This window comes from Podarcis bocagei, assembly GCF_964188305.1.
Source record: "Podarcis bocagei genome assembly, chromosome: Z".
NCBI lineage: Eukaryota > Metazoa > Chordata > Lepidosauria > Squamata > Lacertidae > Podarcis > Podarcis bocagei.
Window position 1 is genome coordinate 32,001,442 of NC_138140.1, and position 20,648 is coordinate 32,022,089.

The window sequence follows — 20,648 nt, forward strand, 5'->3', positions numbered from 1 at the left end:
CTGCTTGCTGTGGAGGTGTTTTGGTAGCTTCATACAGGACATGAATTTTCATCTGCTTTCTACAGTCCTTGTGTAGTGGCAGGAATTTGCATATAAACCCAGCAGATGATACCAAGGCTATGTTCGCAGTTGTGAACGCAGGTATCTTCCTATTTCTCCACTTCCAGCCTCTGGGGCTGATTAGTCCTGTCAGGTATTTTATTTGACCTCAATTCCACTTTGGCCAAGTCACACCCATCTACTCTATTCCTGATACAAAATCAGATGAAGTTGCGCCTGAGCCAAAAAGATCTACCAAAGAGAGCCAGCCAAAAAAGGCATACAGGATTAAACAACAGGGTGCTTCTGAGCACATTCTGAGCCAACACATTTGTTTTTCATACTAAAACTGAAGTGAGCGCACAATCCTTTCACACACAATGCCACTCCTGGTTAGCTTTCTGCAATGCAACAGCCTAACTTGGGGTGTCATTTTGTCATTGCTATAGTTAAAATAGTTGCTGAAACTCTAGCTGATCTACTGAAAAGTCACTCTGGGGTCTACTAGTAGATACTGATCTACTTTCTGCCGCCCCCTGCTTTATGTGGGTACTGGGACGTTGCCTTGGTTCTCCAGTATTGGTGATATAGCAACAAGCCATGTGACACAAATGTCATGATACTGCTTTGGGTAAGGGTAGGAAAAGTGCAAGACTGCATTCTCTAGTTGTAACCTTTATAAACAGGCAAGACACTGGAAATCGGGGGACTGAGGCTGAGAGAGAATGGTTTGTCTAAGGCAGCCTTTCCCAGCTTGGCATCCTCTGACTTGGAGGCACCAGGAATCAAGTCTGGGACTTTCTGCATGCAAGGCAGGTGCTCTTTCCCACAAAGTCCTGTTCTTCCTTCTGGGTACAAGCTTGTACACGCTCTAATACACTAGGGCACCAGCTATTTTTGTATTTGAAGAAAAGCAAGAGGTTTCCTGGCCAGGCCAGCACATTCTGTCCCACCTGTGTTCTTTCTCCATATGAGTCACCAGTTGAGTATACCTTTGCTTAAGCTGATCCGTAAGATTCAGGCTGCATTTGAAGTGTTGTACATCCATGTGAAGAAAAAGTAAAGCAATTTATCAAAGTCATGCCAGTCATAAAACACGCATGCTTCTTTTAATTTTTCTTGCTATTTGCACTCTGCTTTGAAGCCACTGTGTTAACCAGAAGTCTCCCCTTGTAAGTGAGGTTTTTCATCGCAAGCCTGATGAACACTCCAAGCTTTGAGAGTGATAAAAAAAAATGGCGGACTTCCTTCTTTTAGTCTCCAGAAGCCATTCTGACTAGATTTTCTTTGTCAAATCTAAAGAGATGCCAGCCTTCTTCAGTGGAAAGGTCTGAAGCACCACGCCTCATATAGTACTCTATAGATGGCTTGTTCCAAACAACAACAAGGAAATGCATGCAGCTGCAGTTGGTTTCGATTGCTATCTGAAAAGTAAGCACAGGCAATAGCATTTGGGGAAATAAGAGAGGGGTGTCCAGTGCTGGTAGCCATTTATTGCCTTTCCCTCTATGCCAGGCACATCCAAGCTTAAGTTGCCTCCGATCTACCAACAAGTATCAAAAACTAGCAGTGCTCTACCACCCTCCAAAGCCAGATAGATAGATAGATAGATAGATAGATAGATAGATAGATAGATAGATAGATCTTTATTTCATAGATACAGTAGTTATGTTTGGATATCATTATGACAGATTCAAATAGTTACTAGATGGATAAGTAACTAAACAAGTGAGAAAAGGCAAACTATATTTTTATATTAGTTTGCACAGATCTGAGGAGCCAGCTTTTCTCTCTCTCTCTCTCTCTCTCTCTCTCTCTCTCTGTGTGTGTGTGTGTGTGTGTGTGTGTGTGTGAGAGAGAGAGAGAGAGAGAGAGAGAAAGAGAGAGAGAGAGAACTCTTTCCCTGTCCGGGTTGCTCCATGATTCTTCCTTCCCTGCTTTCTCCCTCTCCCTCTCCCTCTCCCCCTCCCTCCCTCCCTTCTTCAGGCAGCATCCCATTCCACTGCCAGCACTCAGCGCAGGGGAAGGATAGCAAGCCAGGGCACTCTCTTTCTCTCCCTCTCTTTCTCTCCCTCAGGCAGCATCCCATCCCACCCCACCACCAGTGCTCAGTGCAGCAGGAAGGATAGCAAGCTGGCAGCATATGCACACACCAGCTCTCCCTCAGAGGCGGCAAGGCAGCATCTCCCTCAAGTCCCCCCAGCAGCACAGCAATCAACCTGCGATCGACCATAATCAGTCTCAGGTTCCACCAGTCGATCGCGATCGATGTGTTGTACATGCCCACTCTATGCCATTTATTGCCTTTCCCTGTATGCATTCCCTCTAAGCCATGAGGTTGGTAGCCATCACTACTTCTTGTGGGAGTTACTTTTTTAAACCATTTATATTTAAGCTGCCAGTTAATCTTGTTGCTTGAAATTATTACTGTAGTAAATGCAGAAACAAAACTTGGAGTAAAAGAAAACACAGTTACTTGGCTTTCTTTGCAAGAAGCACTGCATTCACGGATTGCACAGAAAGTTGTAGGACTATAATACCTGCATCTAAAGTTCTGAATCTAAACTGGGACAACTTAAAGCTCTTTGCTGTTCTCACGTTCTTGGGCATTTTTAAGCATTAATACAAGATCAGAGATTTGGATATAAGTCATTAATTAGTCACTAATTTGTTAAGAATTCCTATAAAACCTTTTAGCTGGCAAAATGCTTTTCTGGTTCAGAGCCAGTTGATATGTACAGTAGCTGTGATGGTACATTGCACACCCACCATTTAATTTCTCCTTGTTTTATTTAAAGATGCCTATAATTGTTTTCATTTCCACTCACAAATGTCTCAAAGCAACTTACACATCCATAAAATGCACAAAGCTTACAAACAGTTAAAAACAATGCATCAGGAAATTTTATCTAAAAAGTGCTCATGCAACAATATTAAAAGGATGATTCCTGCCCCGTTCAGCTGAAAGGTGAACATCACAAACAGGTAAGAAATCATACTCTAGTATGATCCCAATCATAAGCGCTCAAGAAGACTTAAAATCCAATCTGTTTTTTGAGGTAAGTTCTAGTCTAGTTTGTAACTTCCACATTTTTCAAACCTGTAACACTTCCCTCTTTTTCTACCTAGTCTCCCTTCCCAAACTCAGGAAGTTGATTAGGATTGCCCTTCTGGAAGAGGATATTGTGTCACAGCTGGAGAACTAAGCTGAGTCACCAGTTGGAATGCAAGTAAAAACTTCATTCATACAAATGATGAGATGGTTAAAACTGTTGGTACCCCTTCAGACTACAAGTGAGGATTACCGTATTTTTTGCACCACAACACTTACTTTTTTCCTCCTAAAAAGTAAGGGGAAATGTCTGTGAGTGTTATGGAGGGAATGCCTACGGGTGGCATGCCTACGGATTTTCCTCCTCTAAAAACTACATGCGTGTTATGGTCGGGTGCGTGTTATAGAGCGAAAAATACGGTACATGGTTCAATGTATTTTCATACTGAAAGCTTCCCCACACATAGAAAGCTAGCACAACAGTGAGAGTGTTCAGCTATAACTCTTCCCCCGACATCTAGTTTTATATATGCAAAATTCTGATTTTATTTATTAGTACAGAGGGATTAGGAAAGTATTGAGTTAGAAGGGATTTCAAAGGTCACTTAGTCTAGTCCCCTTCATGCCAATGCAGTAAATCCACTGCTACACCATTCTTGATAGGTGGCTGTTTTCTGTTTAGTAACCTCTAAAGACAAGTTTACTTCCTTCCTAGGGAGTCTGTTCCAAAGAACAATTTTACTTCATTTTAATAATAATAATAATAATAATAATAATAATAATAATAATAATAATAATAATAAATTTATTATTTATACCCCGCCCATCTGGCTGGGTTTCCCCAGCCACTCTGGGCGGCTTCCAATAAAACACTAAAATACAATAACCTATATAACATCCCTTCAGATATTTGAAGATGCCTATCCTCCAGATTTAAGCCCAACTTACAGAACATGGTTTGCAGACCCCTCACCATCTTTGGGAGGAGATGCCATGGCTCAGTGGCAGAGCATACACTTTGCATGCAGAAGGTTCCCCTTTCACCCTCTGGCATTTCCAAGTACGTCTGGGATTGCCCCCATCTGAAAGCCCGGAGAGCTGCCAATGATAAGATTTGGTAGAAGGCAGGTTTTCTGTGTTGCTGTACAGTGGTACCTCGCAAGACGAATGCCTCGCAAGACAAAAAACTCGCTAGACGAAAGGTTTTTCCGTTTTCGATTTGCCTCGCAAGACGAAATTTCCCTATGGGCTTGCTTCGCAAGACGAAAACGTCTCACGGCTTTGTTTCCTTTGTCTAAAAACAAAGACATGTTTTGTTTATAAAGTTAATTTATTTTCCCTTCAATTTTTGAACTGCTCTTTACAGTATGTGTGACTTTAAAGAGCAGTTAATAAACTGTTGTTGTACCAAATTTGGCTTTGTTTTGACTTTTTTTGACCATAGGAACGCATTAATTGATTTTCAATGCATTCCTATGGGATTTCGTGATTCGCAAGACGAAAAATTCGCTAGACAACAAAATATGCGGAACGAATTAATTTCGTCTTGCGGGGCACCACTGTATTGCTGTTCCAGATTATCACTATGCTGCAACGTCCAGAGCTAGATGCAGCACTCCAGGTGAGGTGAATTTCTTCAGAGTGGAAGAAATGATTACAATCTACATATATTTTTGCTGGTGCATTAGCCCCTTTTTTAGCCTCTGCATTCTGCTATTAACTCACATTTCACCTTGTGTTCTGTTAGAAATTTCAGGAACTTTTTGTGTGTGTTCCTGCATATGCAAGCCCCTACCTGCAGTCTGAAGCGTGAAACAGTTGTATCAACAGTTTTTACAATCTCATCTGTTGCTTGTGTGAATGAGATTAGAGGTTCTAACCACTGATACCCTGTTGATCCTCTCTTTTGCTTCTTGATTCTCACAGCTGACTTAAATAATGAAACCAGGTCTGGGGAACTGGTAGCCCTCCAGATGCTGTTGGACTCCAGCTCCCATCATCCTCAGCCAGAATGAGCAATAAGGGTGATGGGAGTTGTAGTCCAGCAACATGTGGAGGGCACCAGGCTAGAGAAGACTCTCAGCCAAATTTAATATGTCAGCAGCTTTTTGACTAAAGTAGATTTAAGTCTGTACTGTTGAATATACAGCTTACAAAGTAAATACATACAAGTAAATAGAAGACAGGAAAACATAACTTGCCTGGCTTAATCTTTTTAAAAGTTCTGTTCCAATGCCCCAACCTGCCAAAACACAGTTCAGAAAAACCTCAGATGACAAAACTTGCAACATACCCATGTGAAAAATGTGCCTGCTTTGACAATATGCTATTTTATCTTCTTTGCCATGAGCCATGAACAAAATAGGAACATTTACAGGTAAAATCTAATGCATTATCCTATACACATACAAAAAATTTAATTTCTTTGAAATTGCAAAGAAGCCTGTACATTTATCATTATTTTAGGAAAGAAAAGGAAATGGAACTGCAAGGCCTTCCACCTGGTGCCCTACAAATTTTGTTGGACTCCCAAGTCCTATCAGCCCCAACTAAGGATGGGTGAATCTATCAATTTGGGTTTCTTATTTTTTCACACTCAAATGCAGTTCTCCACATTGGCACATCACTTCACTTTAAAAAAAATAAAAATTCTCATGAGAACTTAGTGATATTTTATTGTGCATTTTCCCATAAATATATATACACATACACACACAACTTTGCAATCTTCTCTAGCATATAGCTTTGCATTTTGTATGCTATTTTTACTAATATATGCATTTTTGTGCCCAGTTTATGCATTTTTCCACACATTACATGGCTTGGGAACTGCAGTGCAAAATTGAGAGACGTGTGAATCTCCAAAGAAAGCTTGTGGCAATTCAGTTTGTGTATTGTTACAGAAAATGTGAATTAGGAAGCTTTGCCTATAAATGTGAACTTAATCTAGTTTCTCCTCCATCCCTAGCCCCAGCTAGCAGAGCGGATGATCAATGATTTTGAGAGTTGTACTGTAGTCCGAAACATTGCAAGGCACCAGGTTACTGATGGTTGTTCAATGGAGAATGTAAATATTTATTCAAGGTGTTTCCCTATACTGCCCCACAAAGCTGGCTCCATAGAATTATTAACAATAAGCATGAGTAACAATTAGACAATAAAACAAGGCAAAATGAGAAATAACTCAATATTGAAATCCTATTCTCCCCTTTCCTCAGGACAAAATGGTTCTTCAGAAGCCACCATGGTTAGTGGCAGTTAAAAGGTAAAGGGAACCCTGACCATTAGGTCCAGTCATGACCGACTCTGGGGTTGCGGCGCTCATCTTGCTTTATTGGCCAAGGGAGCCGGCGTACAGCTTCCGGGTCATGTTGCCAGCATGACTAAGCCGCTTCTGGCGAACCAGAGCAGCGCACAGAAATGCCGGTCAGTCTTAAATTCAGTTATTCACATTCCAAATCAGTGCAAAACTCCCAGTATAAACAATTTTGAAAAGCAATTTCCCTTACATGATTCATTTTTCACTAAGCAAGCCTGGACAGTGTATATGGTCTTGATGGTCCAAAGGAACGGAAAGCAATATGTTTGGCACCAGCTTGGTGCAGGAGTTAGGTGCATTTATGCAAATTTCACCCTGGTATATGCAATTTTGAACACTTTCCTTGGTTGGAGAACTGCATCGCAAATTTCAAAGGATGACTGTTTCAGTTTGCATTTTGTTTTGGAAAGTGCAAATTAGGTATGTTTCCCTTTAAATGCAAACTGCCTTGCCCAACTGGCTGGGGCTGATGGGAGCTAGGAATCCAATAATATAATGGGGGCCACAGTTTCCCTAACCCAGTTTTAGGCTTTAGGGCTAAGTGATGAGGACTTTATCTCCGGGGTCTTCCCAATCTCAGCCCAACTACCTAACCACACCTCCACACTGCCTCTCACTTTATTATGTGCAAACAGTATTATTTTTACCTCTATATTCATCCATAACGTAGAAGTCTTCTAAGTACAACAGCTTGCCAATCCAAGGGTCATAAGTATAGTAATACATAGCAAACCCTACAATGTCGGTATCTGGTGAGACACAAAACAGCTATTGTAAGGAAATAACCACTATTGTGTAAGGCTGTCAATCAGCTAGAGAATTATGAATTAGTTAATCATCTTAGACTGTATCCAACTAATTTCTACTCAGAGTGCACACATTTGTTTTAGTTTAGTAATAATCATTAATTTCCACAGGTGTAACTAACATTAGATACTACACCTTCCTTCTAAATGATCACTTCAACATAAATAGACCAGAATTTTACTGAATTTGGTAATGGCACCTTTTGTAAGAAGTATTAAATTTGCCTTTTTGAAAAAAAAAAATTCTTTTGTCATGGCCTTCCAAAGGAGCCAGGGGAGCAAACAAAACCATGTGTAGTTATTTTTTAAGCAAATCAAATTTCCTCAATATAAAAGGGCTTACTGTTTAATACAACAAAAGGAAAGAGAACCACACTGCTATAAGGAAAAGCCACTTCAATGTTTTTTTAATTAAAAACATTTTCAGTAACAAAGCCAAAATAGTCCCACACCAACATAATGATGCAATTGTGCCTCAGAAGCCCTATTAGTAATTCTGTCTTCCCCCTGAGCATACAGAGATTTTCTCCTTTCCTTTGTTGTCAGTGGTCCCACTTTGCCACCAATTTATTACTTATTTATTTTATTTACTACATTTATATACCACCTTTTTTCTCCATGGAGCTGCTCCTCCCCACCACCCCTATGAAGTAGTACTGGCCGAAGGTCACCCAGGGAGCTTAATAACTGAGTGGGAATTTGAAGCAGGATATGGTCTGACACCCTAACCACTATACCACACTGGCTCCAATCCTCTCTGCACTCAGTACCTGAGTTGGCTATTAGAGCAGCAGAGGCTGGTCTGTTTGGGTAGGTGGGGGCATTGCCCCTCCAACCTCTGTCTACCTTCCTCTAGCGTCCTCATGTCTACCTTCTTAACTGCAGCTAGACCAGGTTGTACCACTGCCTCTCAACTTCCCCCTCCTTAGTCCCATTGTTGCCCTTGTAGAACTCAGCAGCCAGGAGGATGGAGACATAGCAAATTTATTTCACTCTCTCTGTCATTGGCTCTGGCTCTACCTGTTGTTTACTCTGGTGCCACCTTCTGTTGGCCTCCCTGCCTTCCACCCTACCAGTCCCAATGGACACTAACCACCACTGCACAGTGGTACCTCGGGTTACATACGCTTCAGGTTACATACGCTTCAGGTTACAGACTCCATTAACCCAGAAATAGTATATTGGGTTAAGAACTTTGCTTCAGGATGAGAACAGAAATCGTGCGGCGGCAGCGCGGCGGCAGCGGGAGGCCCCATTAGCTAAAGTGGTACCTCAGGTTAAGAACAGTTTCAGCTTAAGAATGGACCTCCGGAACGAATTAAGTATGTAACCAGAGGTACCACTGTATTAGATGCAGTGATATCATCTTGGTGGGTAGAAAGAAAAATAAGAGCCTATATTGCACTTGTCCTTTCCCCCCTAGAGAGCATTTTAATAGCTCAGACATAGGGAAGGATAGGGGAAACTGTGTGAGAGGTTAATTACCTCTCTCTCCCAGCACTACTGCGCTAAGCCAAATACCACCTCCCCAACCACTGACTAAGCTCTAAAAAAAGGCCAGGATCAAAGGGCTCACATTTTAGGTTCATGTAAATATCTTCATATTCTTGGTGGGAGGTGTTAATTTCGTTTTTGTTGCACAGTTGACCCATTCTCCCTCCCATCAGGATATGCCAAGAATTGCTTTTGAAATATTTATTAGATTCAAAACACCATTTGCCATCCAGCAGGGTGGTATATACATCTGTGACTAACAGAACACAAATCTAAAAGCCTCTTTTGGATTGTGAAGCTATTGCCAGACCTTTAATGTTTAGCTGATTTTTTAAAAAAAGGTTTTTTGAATTCTCCAAGCAATTAAAAGGATCGAGGCTGTCATCTTTTAGGACACACTATGTGCCTCTTGGTCAAATGGCAGGAGGTTCAACAACATGTGCTGAAACTCATTTAAAATTGCATAAAGTATTTTGAGGGAAGTAGCAATCCTTTGTTGACAAGCAATTCCAAAACAAAGTAGAATATTCTCCACACTTTAAATGTCAAGGAGTGCAAGTTACATCTTTTAGGTCCTGGATAACAGGAGGGTTCTTGTGGGGAGATGTTTATTATTGCCTTTCACGTGAGTCTGCGATTTACAAACATAAAAATGAAAAACAGTTTCGAAAAGAATAGGAAAAATCCAACTAAATACAGGCTTGCAAACAATACAAAGTGAACATTTAAATCAGAAACCTTTCTCTTGAAATGTAGCAGCTTGTCAAAGCAATAATGTCTTTTATTTCCCCCAAAAGTAAAGTGGGTCCACGATTTACCCTTAATTTACCTGCGCAATCAGAACCTCTGGCACACAGCAGAAAAATAGTTGGAGAGCAGGGGAAACCCACCACAGAAAGAGCCCTCTATTTTGCTTATCTGACTCTGGGAATTTCCCAGCATAAAACCCACATAAGTGGTGGGCTCACTATATCCCAATAGGGATGCTGTTCCACAGAGCAGGAGCACTGGCAATGAAAACCCTGCTCTGAGTTGTTGGGTTAAGTTAGCTATATTGAATTGTATTCTGTCGGTGGGTTCATGCTGCTGCCTTGTTGGCTGTGTATGTGATAAAGGGGAGCCATGCTGAAGTGAAGGCATCCTCTTCTATTTCTCCCCATGTCAGTTTCAGTCTACTGGTTAGCTTTTCTAGTAAGGCTGTTTCCCATACTACTTGATACCAGTGTTCCATCTTTATTCCAGACAGGTCCCTCCAGTGTCTGGCTATGTTGTTTCTGGCTGCTGAGAGTAGGTGGGATATGAGCTCTTTATAGGGTAAGTGGGCATTGTTATCTTGGAAGATATTCAGTAGGGCGTGACTTCTAGTACCTGTTTAGTTATTTTGCTTATTTCTTGTATGACTGTTGTCCAGAAGAGTTGGGTTTGGGGGCATTCCCATCACATGTGGAGGTATGAGCCTGTGGAGGTGCAGCCTTGCTAGCATTTTGGTGAGGTTCCTGGGTGTATCAGTGCCAGTTTCTGTGGTGTTGGGTACCATCTGTAAGTGAGTTTCAGAGTGAGTTCTTCTTGCTGATATGGATTTAAAGGGAGGTTTAGACCACATTCTAGTCAATTGGGTGGGGTTAATTTCACAACCTATGTCGTTTTTTGATTATGTGAAGAGGGTTTGTGGGGCTTTGGAGCAGTGTTTTGTATACTGTAGATACCATCCCCTTGCTATGTCCCGTTGTTGTTAGGAGAAGACTTTTGAAGGTGGTCAAGGGCCTAGTGGCTGCTGATTTTACTGCTGCCTTGTTTAAGGTGTGTAGTTGGTGGTGTGTTAGCCAGGATATTTATTTTGTATTTCTTGTGTCAATATGGGTTTGTTATTTTTGTAGAAGTCTGCTATGTGATATAGGCCTTTGGTTTGCCAGGTTTTTATCTGGAGATTTTGTGCTGCATGGTGGAATAGTGGGTGGTAAGCCAGGGGGATTAGTGGGCATGGGGTTGGGGACAGTTTGCCAACTTCTTTCTATGTAAGCATAGTCTGTGTCAGGCTTCCTCAAACTTGGTCCTCCAGATGTTTTAAGACTACAATTCGCATCATCCCTGACCACTGGTCCTGCTAGCTAGGGATCATGGAAGTTGTAGGCCAAAAACATCTGGAGGGCTGAGTTTGAGGAAGCCTGGTCTGTGTGAACCTGTTTAGTGTGGTGGGGATTTTCCTTAGTTTGTTTTGGAGGAAAGTATATGCTGGGGTAGGGACGCGGGTGGCGCTGTGGGTAAAACCTCAGCACCTAGGGCTTGCCGATCGCATGGTTGGCGGTTCGAATCCCCGTGGCGGGGTGAGCTCCCGTTTTTCGGTCCCAGCTCCTGCCCACCTAGCAGTTTGAAAGCACTCCTAAGTGCAAGTAGATAAATAGGTACCGCTTTCTAGCGGGAAGGTAAAAGGCGTTTCCGTGTGCTGCGCTGGTGCTGGCTCGCCAGAGCAGCTTCGTCACGCTGGCCACGTGACCCGGAAGTGTCTGCGGACAGCGCTGGCTCCCGGCCTCTTAAGTGAGATGAGCGCACAACCCTGGAGTCAGACACGACTGGCCCGTACGGGCAGGGGTACCTTTACCTTTATATGCTGGGGTGGGAGTGTTTTCGATTATGTCTCTCTCCAAGTGTACCCATTGTTTCTTCTCATCTTCTAGAATGTATGGGATTATATGGTTGGCGATGTAGTATAGTTCTATGTTGGAGATTCCCCATGCTCCTTCTGAGGTGGGGAGGTGCAGGTGTTTGGGGCTTATTCTTGGCTTTTTGTGTGAGAAGATAAACAAGTGTTGTTTCTTCTGCCATTTGTGGAGTTGGGTTGGTGGAATCCAGATTGGAAGGGTTTGGAATAGGTAGGTTAATTTTGGAAGAGTAATCATTTTGATCACGGCTATTATATCTGAGAGAGTGAAGTTAGTATTGCTCCATCTCGTCAGGTCTTTGTTAATTTGTCACCATAGGGGTTTGTAATTTGGTGGTACAGTTTTTTGTGTTTTCTGGTTATCTGTACCCCTAAGTATCTGAACTTGGCGCGGCAGACTTTTATCTTTGTGATGTTGGTGAATTCTTTTTGGATATGGAGGGAGTGTTGAAGCACATAGCCTCAGATTTTGCAAAGTTTAACCCGATACCATTGCAAATGTGCTGAGTTCTTTGGTTAAGGTGGTTGCTGTGTTGATGGGGTCTGGTGTTGTGACCATTAGGTCATCTGAAAAGGGCCCTAATTTATAGGTTTTGTCTTTTATTTCCACTGCTTTGATGTCGGGCTGCCCAGATTTGGATTGCTAGAGGTTGCAGGGCCAGGATGAATAGGAAGGGGGGCAGTGGGCATCCTTGTTTCGTGCACAATGTACTACCCATCTCCTAACACCCCTTATACCCATAGGTGGAGCAATGGATGCCAAAAATGACCTAAGTTAGTTTCTACAGACAAACACACTTTTTGATCCAGGCAGGCAGGCAAGAGGAACTCAATGCTACATTCCCTCAAGGAGGGGTATAGCTAGGGTGGGATTTGCTATGGTGAGAGTACCAAAGTTCAGATAGGGAGGCTTAGAAGGTTGCAGTTGAACTGGGAGCCTCAGCATTGCCAGTGATGAGGCTCTCCAAATGTCATTGGACCCCTCACCCACATCAAGCCCATTCAGCATATCCAGAAGTGATAACGTTGTAGTCCAGCAACTTCTGGAGGCCCACAGGTTCCCCACCCCAACCCACCTAGACCCTATTATCTTCTGAGGTCCTTCTCTGGGTACCCCCACCAGATGCAGTCCAGTGGGTAGCTTCTTGAGGTGGAGCATTTTCAGTGTTGGCACTCATTCTATGGGATACCTAGTTATACAAATAAATGATAACTTTGTTTTCTTGAAAGCTTACCCTGCATTGCATCATCCTTATTTGCTTCTGCTATTAAACACTGGAAGAAAGGACGTGATCCGAAACCATCTCGAAGCAAATCTGAAATGTTTAGATAGTTGAATAAAGCACTAAAATATAGTCCCAAGATAAAAGAAGATTCATAATAGGTAGTAGTACTAAGTAGTTGTACTTACTAGTACTAAGTAGTAGTAGTAGGGTGGGGTGGAGTGCGAGGGAGGGAGGGAGGTTTAGGGTTTGTTGTTGGTTTGGCCTTGTTCTTGTTTTTATTATGTACCGTATTTTTTGCTCTATAAGACTCACTTTTTCCCTCCTAAAAAGTAAGGGGAAATGTGTGTGAGTCTTATGGAGCGAATGCAGGCTGTGCTGCTATCCCAGAAGCCAGAACAGCAAGAGGGATGGCTGCTTTCACTGCGCAGCGATCCCTCTTGTTGTTCTGGCTTCTGAGATTCAGAATATTTTTTTTCTTGTTTTCCTCCTCCAAAAACTAGGTGCGTCTTGTGGTCTGGTGCATCTTATAGAGTGGAAAATATGGTATTGGGGGAGTTATCTTGTATTTTTATGTTGCAAATCGCCCCGGGAGCTACAGATGAATGGCAGTATACAAATTTAATAAATAATAAAAATGAATAACGTTGCCACCAGCATCTTCTCAAAATAGAATTCTGGGCGGGTATGGAAGAGCAGCCATGATGGACTGGAGGGTGTGAAATCAAAGGTTCACCCAAACAAATTTGTATTGTTGGGGCTCTTTTCTTTGGACAGCAACATGTGAATTGTGTTGGCAAAAAAGATCAAAGGCCAAAACAGGCATCTTCACCAATATGAAGATCTGATGTAAGGCCAGACCACATGAACACCAGCCTTTTTGCTAAATCTGTTTGAACAGGGGTAGGTAGGTGCTGGTGGGTTTAAAATCCCTGCGTGTAAATAACCGGCATGTTAGGGAGATGTTAGACTAATCTAATCTTAGCCAACCATACCGTCCTCCAAACATCTTGGAGTCCAAACCATTCAGAAGGTGTCAGGTCATTCGAACTAGAACCATCTTCCCTCACATTAGTTTTCTGTGAGCCAAATTACACTTGAAATGTGGATTTGCACAATGTGCAAGATTTCTCTCCCCCCCCCCCATGCAAATTGCAATGTGTGTGTTTGTGTGTGTGTGTTAGAAAGACAATCAAACCAGGACCATAGCAAGGATGGAAACTGGTTCAATTCCATCTCAGTTCTTGCTCTGATCCTAAAATTACCACCAGCATCCTGCCACCAGGTGATGCAAGTTGTATATAAAAATAAAGACGCCTGCCTTGAGGGGAGGCAGAAGTGAGGGAGCCCAGGCCAGCAGTTGGCATAAGAGGATGTCAGTCTCCACCTTATATAATGTATTTGTTTTAGTGTTTTAAAATTGTAAACTGTGTGGTTCTTCACCTGAGGGACAGGGCCGAGGACTTGATCGCATGTTATGCTCTGAAGAAGGCCTGGAGGTCAAATAAATAGCAGCCTCCTAAATTTAACACGGACGCGGGTGGCGCTGTGGGTAAAACCTCAGCGCCTAGGGCTTGCCGATCGCATGGTCGGCGGTTCGAATCCCCGCGGCGGGGTGAGCTCCTGTCTTCGGTCCCAGCTCCTGCCCACCTAGCAGTTTGAAAGCACCCTTAAGTGCAAGTAGATAAATAGGTACGGCTTTATAGCAGGAAGGTAAACAGTGTTTCTGTGTGCTGAGCTGGTGCCGGCTCGCCAGAGCAGCTTCGTCACGCTGGCCACGTGACCTGGACGTGTCTCCGGACAGCGCTGGCCCCCGGCCTCTTAAGTGAGATGGGCGCACAACCCTAGAGTCGGACACAACTTGCCCGTACGGGCAGGGGTACCTTTACCTTTTACCTTTAAATTTAACATGCTAGGCATCTACGTTACCTGTTTCTGTTACTTTTACTGCATTAGGCATGTTTTCATAAGCAGCTAGTTCCTGCCAAGAGAAGAAACCAGAATATCACCAAAATAGCAAAGCAGACTTTAAAAACAACAACACTATGAAAGATTGGAATGGTGTTGTTAGTGAAGGTCAGCTCCAAGGAGAGCCTTGAGAGATTAGGCATATGCCCATCTAGTCAAGCATCCTGTTCCCAGAATTACCAATCAGATGCCCTAGAGCAGGGGTTTTCAACCAGTGTGTCTTGGCACCCTGGGGTGCCTTGGAATGATAGGGGCACCACAAGCTACACTGGCCTCTGCCCCTCCTTCCTTCCCTCCCTTCTCTGATGCCCTCTCTGTTTGTTGCAGCCGCCCTGGCTATAAGCTCCCCAGGTGAATGGTGCCTCTGCCAGGGGGTACTGGTTATACCAGGAGCTGAGGCGGACTAGGCAAGCAAGTGGGTGAGGGAACCCAGCCAGCCAGTCTACCAGCCCCTGCTGTTGGGAATGGATGGACAGGTGGGAGGCCAGGCAGGCAGGCGTCACACTAACCTTTCTTGTGCTTGTGTGGAATAACTGCCTGGGAGCTGTGTCCGGTGCCAAAGGGGAGCCTTTCCACCATGCAGGCAGAAATGCTCTGAATGCCCTGAGATATTTGGGTGAAGGGCGGTATACTGATTTAATAAATGTAAATAAATGAATAAAGGAGAAGAACTTTGACATGAGTATAAGAAGAGCATGTGGCCCACCATCCTGTTCTCATAGTGCCCAACCAGATGCCTCTGGGAAGCCTACAAAAAGGACCTGGGTGCAACAATATCCTCCTACCCCCTTGTGATTCAGAGTTAGTACATAGCCGCCATGGCTGGTAGCCATTGATTACCTTCTCTGTGAAACCAGGAGTAGTGGAAGAATTCTCACACAAGGTTGAATATTGGTGACCCCTCCCCAACAGGGAAACTGGGACAGAGACAGAATCTGGCTAGTTTTTGGGAGGCTGGTGGCTGTGCCACCGACACAAGCAAAGTGATGGTGACAGGGATGCTTAGATTCCTTTCCAAGGTGCCATAGCTGAGCTGGGGGGGGGGGGCTTCTAGCTCATGGACCTCATTAGCCGCAGCAACTTGCCCAAAATTTGATATCATATATGACACCAGGTGTGTCTTTGGGCAAAGACAGGTTTCCAAACACCAACAACCGGCTAATTAGAAGCTGCAGTTGTGTCTGGTACTCGCAGACAAGGAATGGAAAACATGATGTGGGAGCCTCTGATAAAAGGCAAATACAGGGAGAGAACAGCAAGCTCCACCCATACACCTGTACCATGAAATGAAGGGGAGACAGAAAATAGATGCTCTGTCACTCCCCCTCCTCCTGCCAGAGGCCACAAAGAATCACCATGAGAACGGAGTACTGTATGTTTTTCAACCCTGGGACATCCAAGCTTTTGAAATTATTCACTGGTGTAATGCAGTACAGGATCATGTTGACCCGCTTATTTTATTAGGAGCCTTACAGAGTATCAGAACAAGTCAATGGATATTTGTTAGGCAGATTTGTTCTATGACTTCTATTTATGTATTTTTCATAATCATAATAACAACAACAACAGGCTACTACTATTTTGCTCCATAAATATTTGGGCTGTAAGCAATAGACTCTGCTGTATCACATGTATACATCTCTGCTGCCCACTGCACAAACCTTTCAATAAACAAATAAAAAAGAAATGTTTTTTTATGTGCAAGTTTTAAAGCAACAGATTGAGCTGGAAACAGGATGGAACAGATTTATGGGTGAAACCCTTCAAAGCAGAAGCTTGGATAATTGATATTAATCATTGGAATATTCCATGCCATGAGCAACAAGATGCCGCTGCTTCTCTGTGGAACTTGCTAGCAGCCTGCTTTTTGTTCTTGTTACTTGCTGCTGCTTTTTGTTTTACCAAGGAAGATATGGAGGTGCTTTCCATAACTCAGTGGCAGAACCCTGGCTTTGCAGGCAGAAGGTGCTAAATTCAATCCCCGTCATCTCTAGTTTAAAGGAACTCAGATAGCTAAGCTGATAAATTGTTCTGCCACGGAGATACCGCCTACAGCAGATAGTACCAGACAATATAGGCAAGTTATAGTGAAGTAATATAACGGCAGCATCATGGGTCCCTGGAACACAATCTGCAAGCTATATATTGTTCATTTCCTTGTGGTGGCTTGCATAAAGAATACATGATTCCTTCTTAACCACAGTTAGGTAGCTCAGGGTTCTTTCACATATTGAACAAAGCTTCAATGTCAGTGGGGCTGAAAAGTGGTGTGTGGTGGGATAGTTTCTGAGAATGCCGGGCGTTGGAACCTTCAGATCAACCTTCATCAACTTGGTGACCTCCATATGTTTTGGACTACAAATCTAGCTCTGGCTGTGCATAGTGGGAGTCCTTGTGCAAAACATTTAGAGAGCAGCAAGTTTGTACCCTTCCTCAGACAAAAATAGGGGATTTTCTCACTCTCCACTCCCTACTGACCCTCCTCAACCACCCTACATTTTTTGTATCCCACCTCTAAAGAATTTCCAATCAGAAGGAGGGCGGGTTTCACCACCACTAGACCAATGGGACACAGCACATGCACCGCACACTGTCCTAAGGAAACCCCTTAATCCCAATTTTATTTTATTCTTCGATAGATTTACAAAAAAGAAATTCGCACACAAGTAGATTTTTAGAAAGGGGCACGATTAGAATGAACACACAAAGCATTTTATTTTATTTTTAAGAAAAAGAAAAATCGACTCCTTGCACTCTACTCCCGCTTTCTTACTGCCCAGGGTGGTCCTGCCCTCTGCCTGCCCCTCAGAGCTGACATGTCACAAAGGGCTGCGCTTCCGCGGTGGAAGCCTCTCCTGCTCCTCCTCCTCCTCACATGCTTTACAGCAGCTGCCATGAGCTGCCCAAGGAAGGAAGTTGGCAGCGGCAGCCATGGAGAGGCAATGGATGCTCCCTGAAAACCGCAGCTGCCAACACTGTCATAGCGCATGGGACAAGCACTGGTTCATCTACTAATATTAAGTTTCTTCCAGAGACACTTGAAAATCTCTGGGGATCATCAGTTCAGGTTTGGGTTGACTGTTATTGTTGTATTGATTGGTTTTCTTTTCCTTAAAATAAAAATTATACGAACTTCAAAAATATACACACATTCCAGATTTTCTCTAAAAAACAACAAACAAAATATGCCAAAACAAACACACATCTAACTCTGGGTTGCCTCCATCATTGCTGCAGATTGGCCCCTGTTTATGGAAGCTGACAAAGTCCAAATAATATTTTTCAGGGAAGTCCCAAGGGCAGTGCCAGCACTCTTAATAAATTACGTCAGTTAGTAATCTATAGCTTTCCCTAGGTCACTGGCAGAGATCTGCCCAAGACCTCTCTGTTGGTAGGAGAGATAAAATTCTTCTATATGTTGCATAATGCAACTTGTTGTGCCTGTTCCTTGGAAACAGCTCAAATAAGATAGCTTCTCTGAAAGCAACAAACCACAATTTCTGATTCCATATTTCAAGAGGCAAATTGCTTGATTAGTTTTCTAGCTCAATATATGTTTTAATATGTACCCTGCTTTGAGACGGAGAAGGACGCACATCCAATTTTGTCTAAGAGGAATTGGTACATACCAGCTTCTAAATGACCTGGAGCATCAGAGCAAGAGCTCTTTGCACGGAAAGCTACAGGTGCGCCACTTGCTTTCCTAAGAGCTGTTCTGTTTGCAAAATATACACCTTGCCTTAATCACTGGAATACTGGTAATGACAACAACTAAAAGGGGTAATTCAGTTTTAAAGCAGGAAGATGCTGACAGAATAGCATGGTTTTAAACCAGTAGAAGAGAGTGGTGGAGGGGTCAGAAATAATAGAAACTGCATCCATTTTTTCCCCAAAATGCTAATTAAAGGACTGCTTTCTCTGCCTGGGGGATGCGGGTGGCGCTGTGGGTAAAACCTCAGTGCCTAGGACTTGCTCATCGTAAGGTCGGCGGTTCGAATCCCTGCGGCGGGGTGAGCTCCCGTCGTTTGGTCCCAGCTCCTGCCCACCTAGCAGTTCGAAAGCACCCTTAAGTGCAAGTAGATAAATAGGTACCACTTTATAGCGGGAAGGTAACAGCGTTTCCGTGTGCGGCGCTGGTGCTGGCTCACCAGAGCAGCTTCGTCACACTGGTCACGTGACCCGGAAGTGTCTTCAGACGCCGCCGGCTCCTGGCCTCTTAAGCGAGATGAGCACGCAACCCTAGAGTCGGACACGACTGGCCAGTACGGGCAGGGGTACCTTTACCCTTTTTACCTTCTCTGCCTGGCTATCTCCTTGATGGCATTTGGGCATCAAATAAAGGGCTAAATTAGATGTGATGTTAAATGTGTTATTTGACCAAATGTGCTTGTAAAAAAAAAAGTATATGGGTGTGGGTGGAAGGCAGGAAAAGCACTCAGGATCGCAATGATCGTGGGCGAAGAGGAGGGGTTTGTCTTTCTTAGCAACCATTAACAGCACAGACCTGTGGATGTTTATTCAGAAGGAAGTCCTGCCGAGTTCAATGGGGATTACCAACCACAGAGAGCCACTGTGGTCTAGAACCTGAAAAACCAGGGTTCATAATCCCCATGAAGTTTTCTGAGCAACCTTGGGACAGCTATAGTATCTTAGCCTAACCTACATCACAGGGTTGTTGTCAGAAGAAGCATGCATGTTACCTCGAGCTTGTTAGAGGAAAGTGGGGTGGGGATATAAATTTAATGAAATGAAATGAAATAAACTTGGCTGTGCTGTAATAGCCCAGCACCATCAACCCTCCCTGCTCCCTCAGCTGGCCCCTGGGGGAAGCCATTCCATCAGATGGCCTGACCGGGAGAGACAGGAAGCAGACCATGCTTGCTGCTGTGCTGGCAGAAGTCACACTCATTAGTGTCACCCATGGCATTACAGCCCCTAAAGACTTTTATTTTCTTGTCTGCTTTTGCGTAAAATGAACCTATTAATTTTGTAAATGGCATTGGTTTTGCATTGGGGATTATTATGTGACTGGTTGTGGTGATTTTATGTGGCTTTGCTATCTGCTGTCCTCTTTGTTTTATACAGTATTTAAAGAGTTTTCACAAATTATGTATTATTTTAATTGCCTAGTTCATAATGTTTTATAGTGGCTCCTTTCTTATAAGCCACTCTGGGATGTTCTATAATCCTAAAAATGTTTAAATCTTCCTTCCTTCCAAAATTACTGCAATCATACTTATCTGCTAGTCTAGCAGTTTATAGGATTGGACTGTGTCTCATGGCAGTCCCAAGCCCAGGAGTCGCCAATGGATACAATGGCAACTTGAAGAACTCCTCAGGGTAGCCCTGGTCATCAGGTAGCAAAGGTAATTACCCTTTTCTACCTTGAGGAAAGAGTGGAAGAGTGGTGTTCTTTCTCAGTTCCTCTTTCAGTGCTCAGATTAATTCTCTTGCATCCAGTTTTTTTACTCTGATCCAATTTTTACCCTGATATTTTGGAAGAAGGAAGTGTGTGTGTTTGTGTGTTTCTCTGTTCTTGTCTTTGGGTAGGGATGGGCAGATTCAGGGGAATGGGAGAGAGATAAACAGAAAGGGAGGCACCCACACAACTCACTCAAAAATCCAAATGTGTCCAATGGCCTAAAAATCGAACTTTCCTTCCCTACAGCCTCTCTTCCCCTCCCCACCCCCCGCTTACTTTGATGAGACGCAGGATTTCCGTACAGTCCCGTGGTTCTGCTGGACGAACCCGGAAGCGGTTCAGAGAGCTGCCAGACATCCTGAGAGCATGAAGCAGCAAGGATGCTGATCACTTCCCACAAGGGAGCTTGAGTGCTGCTGGGCCTCTCCTTGGGGGACTGACTTCATTCACCATCTCCAACGGCTATTGTTAGCCAAGGCACAAAAAATAAAAGGTGGGAAAAGATGTTATTCCTCCCCACCCTTCCCCACCCTGTTTTCTCCTTCCCCCTTTACATAGGTGGGGATTTGACTTCCTGCTGCTGCCCAGTTTCCATCCCACCTTGTGCTTCAGTTGGTGGTTGAGCCATTAAGCATATGTGGATCATATGAAGAGTCACAATGGGAT

General features: G+C 43.6%; 1 protein-coding gene across 1 annotated transcript; it reads right to left on the reverse strand.

Moving 5' to 3' along the window:
* Window positions 1-1,123: 1,123 nt before the first annotated feature.
* On the reverse strand, window positions 1,124-20,601 carry SATL1 (spermidine/spermine N1-acetyl transferase like 1). Its single transcript, XM_081180226.1, has 6 exons — window positions 20,259-20,601; window positions 14,522-14,573; window positions 12,605-12,685; window positions 7,058-7,159; window positions 5,293-5,333; window positions 1,124-1,463 (listed from the first exon to the last, which is right to left on the reverse strand). Exons 1-6 carry the CDS (start codon window positions 20,337-20,339, stop codon window positions 1,293-1,295), a joined length of 528 nt encoding a protein of 175 aa, XP_081036352.1. The 5' UTR covers window positions 20,340-20,601; the 3' UTR covers window positions 1,124-1,292.
* Window positions 20,602-20,648: the final 47 nt, after the last annotated feature.

Excerpts from the sequence above, each read along its gene's own strand:
- SATL1 (XM_081180226.1), bottom strand. The coding sequence starts at position 20,339 with ATGTCTGGCAGCTCTCTGAACCGCTTCCGGGTTCGTCCAGCAGAACCA. Across the intron at positions 12,686-14,521 it reads AGTAAAAGTAACAGAAACAG|ATTTGCTTCGAGATGGTTTC; the intron begins GTAACGTAGATG and ends TAAACATTTCAG. Across the intron at positions 7,160-12,604 it reads TAAGGATGATGCAATGCAGG|ATACCGACATTGTAGGGTTT; the intron begins GTAAGCTTTCAA and ends GTGTCTCACCAG.